At 39.9% G+C, this 17,253-nt stretch overlaps 1 protein-coding gene across 1 annotated transcript; it reads left to right on the forward strand.

Annotated features, from left to right (window-relative positions):
* Window positions 1-14,762: 14,762 nt before the first annotated feature.
* Window positions 14,763-16,995, forward strand: lye (lymphocyte antigen-6, epidermis). The gene is made up of 3 exons (XM_070984187.1): window positions 14,763-14,814; window positions 15,858-15,968; window positions 16,778-16,995. Exons 1-3 carry the CDS (start codon window positions 14,763-14,765, stop codon window positions 16,993-16,995), a joined length of 381 nt encoding a protein of 126 aa, XP_070840288.1.
* Window positions 16,996-17,253: the final 258 nt, after the last annotated feature.

The following is a 17,253-nucleotide window of genomic DNA, read 5'->3' on the forward strand; positions in this document are numbered from 1 at the left end:
TTTCCTTGAATGAACATTCAAATCACACAGTCTGGCTGAAATCAGCTTGACGGTCGTCTGATATGCTGTCTAAGAATTTAATTGTTTTTTTTTTAAACTAGGTGAGGTTTGATTGCATCTGTCTGCACAACAGAGCATGGGTGTGGTGGTCCACAAATTCCCCAAAACAATGTTTGCTGATCTGGAAAGAAAACATGAGATGAAACTTTATTTATCATGAGGGAAACTGTTGAACAAATATTTGAAATCAAAATGTTGACACTGATATCGACAAGGTGACTGACCAGAATCAATGAAACCAAGTAAGATGATTTCAGCTCAAGGTAAAGTTAAACTTTGAGTTACCTTGACTGATTTTTATTCGTTTTTTTTTTTTTTGGCTCATTTTCCGTTGCTTCAGCCACACAAACATTTGTTGAATACTGTGTAAATTCTACATACTCAATATAAGGTGTTTTTTCATTTGAACTTTTATGCTTTTATTTGTGTTTCAGTGGAGCTGATTAAGTGCAATGAATGCAGCTATGCTTTGGGCAGCTACTGCCTCAAGAATACAGAGAAGGATTGTGCTGCCGATGTAACACAGTGTTTCTCCAAAACAGAAAGTACGTTGCCTCCTAATTACCTAAAAGCTCACACTCTTTACCTTAAAACAGTACATAACAGCACAGGCATAATTCAGAATGTGATAATAGTATTTAGAATGACTCGTAAATACTGTGACACCAAGTCACACACACACACACAGATTACAAATCCCAGTGTTCCCAGTCGCTAAACCACATAGTGCAGTGCAAACACATATATACTGGTTCAGTGTAGTTTTTCCTCATTTTCCTTCACTTGAACTAATAGTAGCTATACCACAGTGGAACATTATACCTTTACGAGGCTCCCATGCTAGTTTAAAAGTAGCTGTAAGTAGTAAAGCAGCAAAAAGTACTCCTTTTAGGTTTCACTGTGAGACAAAAACGTTATTTAACTTTTACTGTTATTCATGATTTTATGAGCTTTTCTCATATTGAATGTAAAATGTGAATATGAAAAAGGAAAATGTATTTACAAAGTATAGACACAAATAAACAAATATAGCAGCTTAGGTAAATGTGTTGCAGCAAAAAGTGCAGTATTTCCATGCAGTGGAGTACAAAGTAATGCAGTAATAATACAGAAACACACAAATCAACACCAGTACTGTAAAACTGTATTTGTTTAAATGTACCAAGTTACTTTCCACTTGCTAACACAAGTTTCTCTGCAGCTTTTACATCCATCTCCAGCACTTTGGGATTCATCAGTTTTGGGTGCTATCCCAAAACAGCACCAGCCGGGGAACCAGCCTGCGGCGCTGATAAGACGGAGACAGTGCTGGGTGTCACGGTCAAGAAATCACTCCTTTGCTGCAAACCAGGCGAAAAGTGCAACGCTGTCTCCCCCAGTCCCACTGTCCAGCCCAATGGCGCCCCATCCACCAAGATGACCCTCACCGCCACCATCACTGCAGCCATTCTGGCCTCCATGTGTGGAAGCTTGCTGTAATATGTCTCATGCACAGAAACAACAGCAGCAGCCAGCTGCTGCCAGCTGCTCCTGAAACCTGTTTGTACCACGATCAAAAGTCTAAAGCAACCTTCAATGAAAATTTTGGGACCTTATGAGTTTAGAATTCTGATTATTCTTATACTCATATGCTGTGGCACCCTTTATTTTCCATAACTCAGGTCTTGTCTTGTCAGGGTTTGGTTTTATAACGCCAAACTGCAGAAAACCTAAAACGCAGGTGTCCACATCATGGAAGTTGATCAATGGAATGTTTCAGGGAAACATTGAGATCGTAAATCTTCCAGGCTGTTGTCTGACTTTGTTTTGGTTTTTTCATTTCATCTCATTTATCCTTTTAACTACTTTGTGAAACACATTGATGTGAAAACAAATAAAATCATTTAAAGCATCTATTGCCTCTGCTTCTTGCTCTTATTTTGACATCATGCTGCCACCCATCCATTAGCTGTACCTGCTTATTCTTTGATGTCCATCAGTCAGTCACAGGGCTGACACATAGAGACAGACAGCCGTTCACACTCATATTCACACCTACTTTAACATCATACAGCACACAGTATTATTTAATAACTATTGCAATATTCTACTCCCAACATGGGGGAAGGCTGACATAGTTAAATAATTATGATCTGAATATGAAGTAGTTCGCAAAAACAACTGAATCAGCTAACTGAATGGATGAACAGTTGAAACAGTTTGCCAGGAGGATCGACAGGTTTCCCATTTCCAAACAATCCAGGAAGAGGGTGCAGAGAGGGGGTTAGAAAACATGTTGCCACAGTGTCATGAAGGCAGTTTTTCAGGATATTTAAATTCAGCAACTTAATGGCAGTCAGTCAAAATACTGATTGAAAGTGAATTTCTATGCTGCACTTGTCAGAACTTTTTGCCATGTCTGTAGTAGCCTGTCAGCTCTTGCTAGCTAATGGAAGTCCACTGAGAAATAGCAGCTAGTAGCAATGATAAAACCAGAGTATGCACGAAGTAAAAGCAAAGCAACAAGCAAAAAATACTGGATAAATGGCTGAAACAGCTATTTGAAAATAATGAATAGTTACAACTGCGAGCTAAAAATAATGAATTACTAATTATTAATTAATTATTAATATTAATATCAAGCAGCAGCAAGGGTTAAATGCACAGAAGCTCTCGTCCCCTTAAAGTAACATAAAAAAAAGTAACAGTATGTATTAAATACCAAATATGAGAAATGTCCACTGATGTTGCCCAGGACACATTTGCATGCACACAGCTAAAAGAGCGTGACCACTTCTGAATGTGGTCTGAGTGATCCGATCTCATGGTGTCCTCAGTGCATTGTGGGTACATTCACACCTGTACTTAGAGCTGTCCACTTGTGACTGGATCACCCACAGCTCATGTTCGTTTTTGTTTATCTTGCTAGTTTTGAATGTATATATGGTGGGAACGTGATCAAATTCACTGTGCTGGTTGCCGATATTGACATATAATTGAGTTTTTAGCAGTTCTTAATTTGTCAGGGCAGATCTTAAACCTCTGTTCAACACAAATCATTAAAGATGAGTGAGACATTCTTGAAACCAACACTTTATGAAGAATTTGAAGAATGCAATAAATATCCAAGTTGGTTTTGGCGTCATCGTTCAAACTTTTGCACAGCTCTTTGCCATCCAGTAGAACCAACTGGTTCCTCTGGTTTCAGTGCCAAACAACAGAGACACTGTATTGCTACCACTGGTATGAAGGCGTTCTCCTCATTTCAAATTTTGGCACAGAACAGACTTTTTTTTTCTTTTCTTTTCTTTTTTTTTTTACTATTTTATTTTCAGGCTTTTCTTTAACAATAAGACAAATTCAGCATGAGCTTGACCGTACGCACCGAGAAATTAAAATCAATGAAAATAAAAGTTTCCATAAAAACATAACAACAATAATAACAACAAAGGCTACCAGGTAGCATCGAGTTCTTAGAAGTGCTGATGAGCGACCGGGTGGACCAGCCACCTACTCTCTCCAGGACACAACTAGATAAGCAAAAAATTTTTCAGATGGCAGAGATTTATTTTAGAGAATCAGTTCTCAGGAACCCAAGTCTTTCCATCGGAATGAGTGAGACCATGTCAACCGTCCATCTTTGAAAAGAAGGGAGGCTGGGTGGTTTCCAATACCTCAAAATGAGCCTTTTGGCAATAATCATACCAAATGTCAGACTTTTGCATGGCTGCAGGAAAGCATAAAGCTGGTCGTGAGCAGCCAAAGATGGCAAATCCACTATCTGGTTAAAAAAACCTTTTGTAAACCTCTGAATAACCATCTAATATTTTTAACCAGAATTCAGTGAGTGATGGGCATACCCCAGAAAGCATGAGACACCGTGGTCTCTGTTACCTGACATCTATCACACAATGATGAAATGGAGGTGAAAATCTTATGTAGCCGAGATTTAAAGTGATGAAGGCGGTGGAGTACCTAAATCAGCTGGTGTCTGCTATTAAGTGTACAGGATTGGACAATAGACAAACTCTTCCTCTTCCACGCTTCTTTGATTTTTACAATTGACGCGACAGGACAACATCCACACAAAGATACCAGTATGGAGGCATGATGACTGCTGTCAGTTAAATTTATGCTGCTCACGAAAGGTGTGAAAGTTACAAAACTTTGATTGGACATAATGCCTCATTTGTAAATAACAGAAAAAATGTGAGTAAGGCAGCTCAAACTTATATCTTGATTGACTGAATGAAGAAAACCATCCATCTCTGTGTAAGTCCTTAATAGATCTGAGACCCTTCCCCTTCAGGCAGGAAAAGTACCTGACCACAGTGGTGTAAAGAGTGTTTGAAACAAACTGGCACATATGCAGGGGTCTCTGGTATAGAGTTCTGACTTGGTTTAAAATTCTGTTTTGATTGTATTATAGCCCCAGGCTTTTCCAAATGAGCATGTTTTTGGTCGGTGGGAGGAAGCTGGAGTGCCCAGAGAGAACCCACGCATGCACGAGAAGAACATGCAAACTTCACAAAGAAAGGCCCTGCCCGACGCAGGGATCGAACCGGTAACCTTCTTGCTGTGAGGCACGCGCACTACCTGCTGCCCCACCGTGCCACCCATGTTTAGCCCCAATAGTAAATACAGTCCTCCGTCAGCCTTGGGCTTTTGTGAGTGGGTTTTTTTTTTATAGCTCTTAGAGAAAGAGCTCATTCTGAGGAAGAGAGGGGCGAGGATGTCACAAAATGCTTTTTAAAACTCACAATCAAATCCATCAGGCCCAGTAGAGTTATCAGTTGGAAGTTACTTAATGGCAGAGGCTATTTCTTTTACACGGAGGTTGGAGTCTAAATAATCCTGAGCTGCGTCACTTAGTTTGGGTATTTCAAGAGCGTTGAAAAGTGGCGTTACATTTAGAAGTGCAGAGTTCCATATGAAATCTTTAAACCTATCATATATTTCCTGAGGGTTATTCAACATGGTGCCTGCTTTTGATTTAATGGTATTAATTGCTCTTCCAGGCTTGATATGCTGCTTCAAGGGTGGGATGAAGATTCTTAATCTCCAGCAGACGACCCTCTCTCGCTGTTTTAGCACTGGACTCATAGGGGAAGATGTGGAAATCTGTCAATTTTGTAATTATTTTTTCAGTAAAGCTATAGTTGGTCAGTAGGCAAAGGTTGAAATAACAGGAAAAGGCTTGTTTGGGAAGAGAGATTAAGGGACATGGTCAAGGAGCTATGATCAGAGATAAATATGTTGCAGTATTTTGTATTTCTGACACTGGAAATTAATTCCGGGTTAATCAGAACATAATCGGTTGCAGGTATTCAGTTTCTTTTTTGCTAAAAAAACCCCAAAACAAAACAAACAAACACAGGATGTTTTTATGAATGGCCTCTCCAATGAAGCATTTCCTGTGTCAAGTGTCGTCTTGCCTTTGTGATCTGGAGGCTTGATGATGTAAGGGTTAGGAGACAAACATGAGAAAACATTGTCTTTGTCTGAATGACACACATGTTTTTGGTGATTTCCTGACTCCCAATATCAGTGTTTTTCTTTATATTTTCAGTAGAGGGATGAAATACAGTAGACTCTTGTGCTCATGAAGTGCCTTTTTTTCTGCTTCACTACCTGACTTTCCACCTTGCAAGAACAACAACAACAACAACATATTTTAGAGCTGAAACAGTGGGCCAATAGATCATGATGTTCAATTAGGTCTTCCTCAATGTCAGTCATACTCGACATTCCATCACTCCCAGCGACGCATTCCCCAAGCCAAAAATGAAGACAGGGGGCTTGGAAAAACCAAAAATGAAGACAGGTGGCTTGGAAAAACCACATTTGATCCTCTCCCATCATCCCTCTCTCTGTATAAAGCTCTGGCATCACTAAACGGGCTCATCAGACACAAAGCATCCGATTACCTGAGCGGAAGGATTTTTTTTGTCTGTGAGCCGAAAACCAAGAACCAAGCCGACACTCCAAGATGGGAAAGATCCTGTTTGGAATCATTGTAGCTGCAGCATCTGTCGGGCTGGGTAAGATGAAACAAAAATTAGGGTTATCAATCTGTGATCATGAATTTATTGCTGGGAAGAAACATAATGATAAAGTACAATATTGTCACACTAAAAGGGTGGAAAAACTCTGCTCAGCTCTTCTGTTTTGTTATAAGCTTGAATATGTCATGGATATATACACTAAGGCGACAAATATCACAGGTGAATTCAGCTTTTTCTGCACAAGTCAGAATCATTTCATTTGCACTGACAGAACATGACATTAAAGTCAAATATTTAGGCAAGATGATCAATTTCATCCACACATGTTCTTCTCTAACAGAGGTCGACCACTTCACCTGTATTTGTTAAGACTTCTGAAGTTACAATTTTAAAAGACTTTTAAAGGTGTCACTTTACTGAAATCATAGAAATACTACGTTCTTACTTACCTTGAAGGTATCTAGCCAGCACGATAGTTTTAGTTTTGTGTGTTCAGATTTTGCGATATTGGACATTGAAATGTCTGCTGCCATCCCAACATGACATTTGTCCAAGGGTCAAATATGGCTTGTTGCCTGGGGTTGGCAACCTGACCCCAGCTGGCGCTCCTTACTGGTGACTAACATTAGTTGTGTGCATCTTCTCAGTTCATGAATATTTCGCTGGCTGGATGGAAATGCAGCAGGCTGGATGTGGGAGGTGACGATATGGGCTGGGTCCAGGATGATTTGCCATTCTGTCTGAATGCAGACTGGAGTCCACACTTTGTGAAGGCCTGATCCAGAATATCCAGATTATTTCTAGAAAGACAGACTGCTGTTGACTTCATCATTAATCGGTGCTTTCAGCACCACAATTGAAATTCCATTCACCTCTATTGAATTAGAGTGCCAGCAAAAGTCAAAGAAGCAGATGAAAACACAACTTTCAGTAACTATTGCCACCAAAGGAAAGTGAGACAAAATGTTTTCTTTGTGTGATTTGGGTGAACTGACCCTTTTTAACTAAAATGACCCTTTTTCAAACCTCCAGATGAGTAAAAAACCTTTTCTAAGTCCTCATTCCAGAAAAGCACACATTGAGTAGCAGCCGTTGACACCTGATATTTTCCTTGAATGAACATTCAAATCACACAGTCTGGCTGAAATCAGCTTGACGGTCGTCTGATATGCTGTCTAAGAATTTAATTGTTTTTTTTTTAAACTAGGTGAGGTTTGATTGCATCTGTCTGCACAACAGAGCATGGGTGTGGTGGTCCACAAATTCCCCAAAACAATGTTTGCTGATCTGGAAAGAAAACATGAGATGAAACTTTATTTATCATGAGGGAAACTGTTGAACAAATATTTGAAATCAAAATGTTGACACTGATATCGACAAGGTGACTGACCAGAATCAGTGAAACCAAGTAAGATGATTTCAGCTCAAGGTAAAGTTAAACTTTGAGTTACCTTGACTGATTTTTATTTGTTTTTTTTTTTTTTGGCTCATTTTCCGTTGCTTCAGCCACACAAACATTTGTTGAATACTGTGTAAATTCTACATACTTAAGATAAGGTGTTTTTTCATTTGAACTTTTATGCTTTTATTTGTGTTTCAGTGGAGCTGATTAAGTGCAATGAATGCAGCTATGCTTTGGGCAGCTACTGCCTCAAGAATACAGAGAAGGATTGTGCTGCCGATGAAACACAGTGTTTCTCCAAAAAAGAAAGTACGTTGCCTCCTAATTACCTAAAAGCTCACACTCTTTACCTTAAAACAGTACATAACAGCACAGGCATAATTCAGAATGTGATAATAGTATTTAGAATGACTCGTAAATACTGTGACACCAAGTCACACACACACACACACACACACACACACACACACAGATCACAAATCCCAGTGTTCCCAGTCGCTAAACCACATATGGTGCAAACACATATATACTGGTTCAGTGTAGTTTTTCCTCATTTTCCTTCACTTGAACTAATAGTAGCTATACCACAGTGGAACATTATACCTTTACGAGGCTCCCATGCTAGTTTAAAAGTAGCTGTAAGTAGTAAAGCAGCAAAAAGTACTCCTTTTAGGTTTCACTGTGAGACAAAAATGTTATTTAACTTTTACTGTTATTCATGATTTTATGAGCTTTTCTCATGTTGAATGTAAAATGTGAATATGAAAAAGGAAAATGTATTTACAAAGTATAGAAATAAATAAGCAAGTATAGCAGCTTAGGTATGTGTTGCAGTAAAAAGTGCAGTATTTCCATGCAGTGGAGTACAAAGTAATGCAGTAATAATACAGAAACACACAAATCAACACCAGTACTGTAAAACTGTATTTGTTTAAATGTACCAAGTTACTTTCCACTTGCTAACACAACAGTCTCTCTGCAGCTTTTTCATCCATCTCAAGCATTTTGGGATTCATCAGTTTTGGGTGCTATCCCAAAACAGCACCAACCGGAGAACCAGCCTGCGGCACAGTGGAGACGAAGACAGTGCTGGGTGTCACGGCCGAGAGATCACTCCTTTGCTGCGAACCAGGCAAAAAGTGCAACGATGTCCAGCTCAGTCCCCCTGCCCCCCTCAGTCCCACTGTCCCTCCCAGTCCCACTGTCCAGCCCAATGGTGCCCCGTCCACCAAGATGACCCTCACCGCCACCATCGCTGCAGCCATTCTGGCCTCCATGTGTGGAAGCTTGCTGTAATATGTCTAATGCACAGAAACAACAGCAGCAGCCAGCTGCTGCCAGCTGCTCCTGAAACCTGTTTGTACTACGATCAAAAGTCTAAAGCAATTTTCAGTAAACGCTGTTGGGACCTTATGAGTTTAGAATTCTGATTATTCTTATACTCATATGCTGTGGCACTCTTTATTTTCCATAACTCAGGTCTTGTCTTGTCAGGGTTTGGTTTTATAACGCCAAACTGCAGAAAACCTAAAACGCAGGTGTCCACATCATGGAAGTTGATCAATGGAATGTTTCAGGGAAACATTGAGATCGTAAATCTTCCAGGCTGTTGTCTGACTTTGTTTTAGTTTCTTTCATTTAATCTCATTTATCCTTTTAACTACTTTGTGAAACACATTGATGTGAAAACAAATAAAATCATTTAAAGCATCTATTGCCTCTGCTTCTTGCTTTTATTTTGACATCATGCTGCCACCCATCCATTAGCTGTACCTGCTTATTCTTTGATGTCCATCAGTCAGTCACAGGGCTGACACATAGAGACAGACAGCCGTTCACACTCATATTCACACCTACTTTAACATCATACAGCACACAGTATTATTTAATAACTATTGCAATATTCTACTCCCAACATGGGGGAAGGCTGACATAGTTAAATAATTATGAGCTGAATATGAAGTAGTTAGCAAAAACAATCAAATCAGCTAACAGTATGGATGAACAGTTGAAACAGTTTGCCAGGAGGATCGACAGGTTTCCCATTTCCAAACAATCCAGGAAGAGGGTGCAGAGAGGGGGTTAGAAAACATGTTGCCACAGTGTCATGAAGGCAGTTTTTCAGGAAGTTGAAATTCAGCAACTGGACTTCTCCCAAAATATCAACTAGCAGCAGAGGCTCCCCTCCCCCTAACACGGGGGTCAGCAACCCGCGGCTCTGGAGTTGCATGTGGCTCCTTTGCACTTCTCATGTGGCTCCCTGTGGTTTTTACAAAAAAAGAGGAACGAATAATGATTATTTTCCCATATTTGAATTTTTATCCATCATTGTTGTAGTCTTTAAGTGTTTCTCACATTCTCCGGCTGTAAAAATATTCAGCCAATAACCCGAGTAAAAGAAATCATTTCTAATAACCATTTCGTCAACTTAAACGTGCGTCACAGCCTGCATCTTATGGCGAGTTATGGCGCCTTTTTCCAGTCTTAAGCTAGCCAGGATGGATGGCAAATCAAAAAAAGAAAAAGCTCAGTGTCACACTGCGGTGAGGTCGTCCTGTCTTGGGTTATTGTCTTGTCATTTCCTGTTTTATTTTGAAAGTCTAACTCTCCTCTCGTTTCAGATCACTTGCCCTTCCTCTTGTGTCACCTGTTCGTCATCCCTGATTCCTGATTGTGTCCACCTGTTCCCCATTACCCTCATGTGTTTAAATAGTCTGCGTCTCCCTTTGTCCTGTGCCGAAGTGTTTCGTCTTATGTCCGATCACCAAAGCCTGCATCATAGCTCACAGCCACAGTCTGTACTTGTAAGTCTTGTTTCCTCGTCAGAGTGATTTTTTGTTGTAACTTCTGTAGTTTAGTTTAGCATTTATAGTCTTTTGAGTAATTTGCTTTCTTGGTTTGCCTCCCTTTGGAGTGAGTTTTAGTTCATATAGTTCATAGTTGTAGTGAGTCTAGCCTCCATCTTTTAGGAGAGTTTTTTGTTTCTGTCCTGTTCTTTCTGTTTCTTTGTTAGCTCTTTCTCCATTCGGAGAGACTTTAGTTTAAAGTTTTGTAGCCTTTTGATTTTCCTCTCTGTGAGTGATTTTGATTTTGATAATTTTTATAGATCCGTGTTTGAGATATTTTCCTCCTTTTGGAGTGTTTTTTTGTTTTCACTAGAGTAGTCGAGTATTCTCATAGATCAGGTTTCATAGCCCCTTTGTTTGCTCTGCATTGAGGTTGTCTTGACTCAATAAAAGTCTGCTCACTGTCATTCTCTTTTTTCATTCTAAGTAAGCTAGTGCTTTACAACTAGCCTACTCTACTTAAAAGTAGACCTTTTTCTCCACAAATGTTCAGGTTTGTGTTTTGGTGGCGATAGCATCCCCCAATAAAATAACAAAAACGCAAACTCTATTTATTTTCTTTAATGTAGTTCTATTTCTAGTGTCATAAATGCAACAAAACATGGTATTATTATGTTGGAAATGCAAAGTTAAAGTACCAAATGATCAGAAATAGCCCCCTGCAGAGTAGCCAAATTTCATGTGCTAAAACATATCAATGAGTGCTCATTTAGACATATTAGTAATGTTGATAGACATTACAGATAGGCTGTGTGTGGCTCTGACCAGATTGTTCTTTTTTTTTTTTCTGGGGGGGGGGGGGTAACAGCATGTATTAAATTGCTGCTGTTTCCTCAAAATATACCAAATATGAGAAATTTGCATGATGTGTTATGTTTGTGCTAAAACTCATATTAACCTGACGACTACAGTGTAAACAGGCAAAACTTCACTCATAACCAACAACTTGTATTGTCAGTCAAAACCATCGGTCTGCACCTCTATCACCTGACACCAAGTGGCATTAGCATCAATCTTGGGTGATCCAAGTGGACAGCTTGACGTAGGTCTCCAGTGACCACGTGTGATCGGACCACACTTCACGCTCTACATGCAAATAAACACGAACGTCATTTCCATTCGCAAAGACCAAAGCGTTGTTGTTTTAAACCGACGGGAGGCAGCAAGGCATCTGTGCCTATTCTGCTGGAAATTCAAAGAACAAGTAGAAGAAGAAAGCAAAGACCTTAACATGAGCAATCAGTTGTCCCAAATGGAAATCAGACAGCGTACTTTGCGTGTGGTCCATCCACAGGAATCCATTTTGCCTGATGTTGTGGCTTCTTGTTGTTTTGCACTTTAATATGACACTGTTGGTACGGAAATGAATCAGCACTCCCACTTCTGCAGAGGACGTCAGCTGAGGAGGGGGTCCACTGATGTGGCCCGGGACACATTCGCATACACACAGCTAAAAGCGTGATCTCAAACGATCTCAAACCTCTATTTAATGCAAATCATTAAAGATGAGTCAGACATTCTTGAAACCAACACGTTTAGCATTGTTCTCCAAAAAAGAAATGTGTTGGCCTGTCTGGTCTTGTGCAATTGATTAAATTGATTATGTTGTGTTGAGGGGCTGCACGGTGGCGCAGCAGGTAGTGCGCGTGCCTCACAGCACGAAGGTTGCCGGTTCGATCCCCGGGTCAGACGGGGCCTTTCTGTGTGAAGTTTGCATGTTCTTCCCGTGCATGCGTGGGTTCTCTCCGGGTACTCCGGCTTCCTCCCACAGACCAAAAACATGCTCATTAGGTTAATTGATGACTCTAAATTGTCCGTAGGTGTGAGTGTGAGTGTGAATGGTTGTTTGTCCTTGCATGTGGCCCTGCAATCGGCTGGCGACCGGCTCAGGGTGTACCCCGCCTCTCGCCCATTGTAACTGGGATAGGCTCCAGCCCCCCGCAACCCCGAAAGGGATAGGCGGTATAGATAATGGATGGATGGATGTTGTGTTGAACGTGAAGAGCGCAATAAATATCCAAACAAGGATAAAATAACCCCCTTCTGTGCTGTTACTGGTGTGAAATGGTGTCATCTTTCTAAATGTTGCACAGCTCATTGTTGACTGAGTGGGCCTTCTGGTTTCAGTGGCCCACAGCAGAGATACTGTAGTGATTCCTCTGGTTTGAAGATGTTCTCCTCGTTTCAAGTTTTGGCACAGAACTGACATTGAGGAAAGTGCAAATACACAGTTTCTGAGAAAAACTGCTTGCAAATAAACAAAAATCACCAGTAAAAACCACAGACAGGATGTTTTTATGAATGGCCTCTCAAACGAAGCATTTCCTGTGTCACATGTTGTCTTGCCTTTGTGATCTGGAGGCTTAATGATGTAAGGGTTAGGAGATAAACATGAGAAAACTTTGCCTTTGTCGTAATGACACAAATGTTTTTGATGATTTCCTGACTCCAATCAGTGATTTTTTTTTTATTTGTGCCCATGAAGCACCTTTTTTCTGCTTCACTACCTGACTTTCCACTTTGCAACAACATGTTTTAGAGCTGGTCATTAGATCATGATGTTCAATTAGGTCTTCCTCAATGTCAGTTGTACTCAACATTCTGTCACTCCCAGCAAAGCTTTCTCCAAGCCAAAAATGAAGACATGTGGCTTGGAAAAACCACATTTGATCCCCTCCCATCATCCCTCTCTCTGTATAAAGCTCTGGCATCACCAAACGACACTAATCTTGACACTACAAGATTAGAAAGATCCTGTTTGGAATCATTGCAGCTGTAGCATCTCTCATGCAGGAGAAGATGAAACAAGAATCAGGGTTATCAATAAGTGACATGATTGACATGTTACATGTGTGTCATCTAAAAATCTGTTTATTTAACCTGGGCGGGGTTTAACGACGTTTGCTTGTACAACAGAGCACGGGTGCGGTGGTTCACAAATTCCCCAAAACAATGTTTGCTGATCTGGAAAGAAAACAGAAAAAGTTGAAACTTATTTTTTTATTGTATTTATTATGAGGGAAACCATTGAACTATGAACGTAAAGATGCATTATTGCCAGTATCAGCAGTCCAAACGAAACAACTTTAACGCAAATTCTTGAAAAATAAAAAATATCACTGCGATAAAAGTAAAGTGCATGATGGGTAAGTATTTATATACAAAGTTTAACTTTGAGTCACCTTGCCTAATTTTTTTTTAATTTTTTTTTTCTTGTTTTCTGTTGCTTCACCCACACAAACATTTGCTGAATACTGTGTAAATTCTACATACTCAATGCAAGGTGTTTTTTCATTTGAGCTTTTATTTGTGTTTCAGTGGAGTCTCTGACTTGCAGCAAATGCAACTATGGCCTGTTAGGCTACTGCTCCACTGCAAAAGCACAGGCATGATTCAGTTAAAATCACTCCTAAATACACCTAAATACTGTGACACCCAAAGCGGTCGTCCACCTATCAGAAGGTCAGGGGTTCAATCCTCGGCTGAAGAATCCCTGCGTTCTGAAGTGCCATCCAGGTGTGAGTGTGTTTGAATGGGTAATGCTCGTAATGAGCAGCTGACTTAGAATGCGTGAATGCAGACTTGTGTTGTAAAAGCGCAGACTAGAGATGTACCAAGTTACTTGTCACAGTTTCTCTGCAGCTTTTCCAGGTGTCTCTGTGGGCTTCCACACTTTGGGGTGCTGTGACTCCAAAGTAAACGGTGAATCAGACTGCGGCGCTAAGGACACCACCATCACTGTGCTGGGTATCATGTGTGAAAGATCAGTCACTTGCTGTGCAACACTGTCCAGCTCAGTGGTGCCCCGTCCACCAAGATGACCCTCACCGCCACCATCGCTGCAGCCATTCTGGCCTCCATGTGTGGAAGCTTGCTGTAATATGTCTAATGCACAGAAACAACAGCAGCAGCCAGCTGCTGCCAGCTGCTCCTGAAACCTGTTTGTACTACGAACAAAAGTCTGAAGCAATTTTCAATAAACACTATTGGGACCTTATGAGTTTAGATTCTGATTTCTGATATATACTCATATGCTGTAGCACTCTTTATTTTCCATAACTCAGGTCTCGACATGTCAGTTGTAACAGTTAGCTGTTAGCTTTCTGTCACCCAGAAGGCTACGAATGTAAACTTGACCAAAGCAATCTTAATGATGATGATTTTATTGCATGTTGTAAGAATCTAATTGAAATGTCAAATGTCCAGTTAAAATGCATTCAAATGAACATATCTGGAACACGACAGGTGGTGCCGATGACTGTACTGTAATGGTTTTGATTTCATGTTATAAGAATGACTCACTACTCACAAACTTTCTTATCACTACTGTTGACGTGTATTACTGATATACGTACCCCGTGCATAAAGATGTTGTACATGGACCATTCTTCCTCAAAACTTAATCCCACATCTTCTGAAACAGTAAGGTCCTTGGTATTTTCACCTGTACGTACGTCTGAGAACATCAAGATGAACACATTTCTGTGGAGCTGTGCAGCATTATTGACTCTGTTTGTTGCAGGTAGGAGGTTTTTACCATGTTTTGTAAGTGGAAAGCAGAACCTTTCACTTTATGGCACATAGGGTTCACCCTGTGTATAGGCTCAAATAAGGATCAGTCAGATATGGAGCATGAATCATATTCAGAAATAATAATAAGCCTGTGGTTGTATATTACCCTTTGTAAACCTGTGACAAAATTCATACAAAAATGTTGTCGAACTTCAACTGCTAACTGACTATATTTGGACATTCTCAATTGTTTTCTACTGCAAATCCTTTCCACACATTGCTTATTATCAGTTGGCTTTAAAATTATTTCTGATTATGATCTGACTTATTTACCCATAACTGTGCAGAGGGAGGGTATCCTACAATTCACATGCTTTTTGGAGATACGTGTTGTAAGAGAACAGGGCTGTGCTGCAATTCCGTTAACTAAATTCAAAATTTGACGTTTTTTGTTACCTAAAAAATAAAAGAGTGCAGGGTATGTGACTTCAAAGAAAGCTGTAGGAAATGCCACACCTATATTTGAGGCACTAGTGGTATTGAGGAAATAGTTTTGGTTTATTTGTACAGGGTTTGACCAAACACACTGTCAACTGTTTGGAAAGACAAGCTGCTGTTAAATGTTTTTTTTGTTTGTTTGTTTTTTTAATTTTTTGAGGACCATTCCATCACTCTAAAGTATCTGGGTGGAGGCAGAAATTTCAGACTTCTCAAAACTTGAACAAATATAAACCGTGTGTGTGTGTGTGTGTGTGTGTGTGTAGCTCAAGGTTAGTTGTACCATTTCACATTGCGCTAAAGTCATATCCTGGATTGAATTACATTTTAGATTATATATCTGCAGCCAGTCCGCTCAAGAGCAAACTCTTCATGTGTACTTTGTGATTACAGCAGGTGCTTGTTTGATAAAGGTGGAACTAAATGGAGTCAGATATTTGTGGCTATTGATTTAACTCTTTGTCCTTCAGTATATGACAAAGGATTCACACCCAACGATCCAAAAAAGATTATTCTTTCCATTTTCCCATTTGCTTTTCGTGTCCACTGCCACAGTTGAGTCCCTCACCTGTAACACCTGTGATGTGTCCGTTCTCGGCACCTGCCTCGGCGATACTCCTGTAAACTGCACCGGAGATGAGAACAGATGCTACACCGCAGTTGCCAGTAAGTTGAAAAGCTGAATGACTCATTAATCATTTTTGCATGATTACAAAAAAGCCCAGTAACTCAGTAGTAAGCCATCCTCCTCTGAGGTACATCACCACAGCTACATAAAAACAGGGAACAAAAATCCTTTGAAATCTTCGTTCTCATAGTTGCCAAAAAGGTTTTTGATCATATCTATTTTTTGCCTTTTTAATTATCATCTGTTACATTAATTTTTCAGTAAATATTACCTCCCTAAATGTTGTTTCAAAGCCTTCTCCCCACTGCCAGGGCTCTCATTATGGTCCGAGAGAAACACACATGATGTAGACACATGCAGATTTTAGATATTTCATATGTGAAAACAATAGTTTCACTTATTATGTATGAAGACACATAGAACTGGCTTTTTTTAATCACATGCAGGCTACAATGAAGAGGGAAGGCATAATATGGTCGCAGTAATCACAGTTAAAGGAGAAACAACATGAATGAATGAATAAATGCTGTTCCTGTTTGAAAAAAATTGATTGAATGAATAAATTGATTAATGCAAATATCTCAAAACAAGCTCAGGTTTCCACCAGGAATGGCCTCCAAACGTGTTTTTTCTCACACATAAAATATATTTTACATGAGAAACTGAATCACAGATTTAAAAAAAAAATAAAAAATGCATGAATATATTACATTAGGTTGAAATCTAAATGTTATGTAATGAAAAACAATCAAATTTAAAGACTGACATTTTGACTGTAATCTGCTCCAGTCATTAAAAAAAAAAAAATCACATCAAAGATACTGTGTCTCGTCTTTTCTACCTCCAGAATTTAGTGCCGACCTGTTGCCAATCCATGAACGTGGCTGCACAGAGGAATCCGCCTGCAAAAATGAGACAGGACTCTCCATCCTGACTGTAAACTACAGCATCACCATGACCTGCTGCAGCACCAGCCTTTGTAACAGAGCTGCCTCTGTCCAGCTGCCCTTGGCTGCAGCTCTGGGTGCTGCTCTGGTGGCAGTTTGGAACCAATGGGGCATTTAAAGAGAAAAGAAATGGGAGAAAATGGGTTGCTGCGCATTTTCATTTAAAAATGTCATTATTTTTTGGTTCTTTAAGTTCTTGAATATACTTTAAATAACACTTGCAGTGTGTCAGGATCCCCATTTTGTTCATTATATGACTCAGGTTGTGTGAGGTGCAGCAGGTCTACATTTACTGCATGAGCAATGTGTAGCTGCATATCCTATTCTATATCAGGAATGAATATCTATGCTTTTATACACAATTCTCAAATATTTT

Source organism: Chaetodon trifascialis, chromosome 17 (assembly GCF_039877785.1).
Source record: "Chaetodon trifascialis isolate fChaTrf1 chromosome 17, fChaTrf1.hap1, whole genome shotgun sequence".
NCBI classification, from domain to species: domain Eukaryota; kingdom Metazoa; phylum Chordata; class Actinopteri; order Chaetodontiformes; family Chaetodontidae; genus Chaetodon; species Chaetodon trifascialis.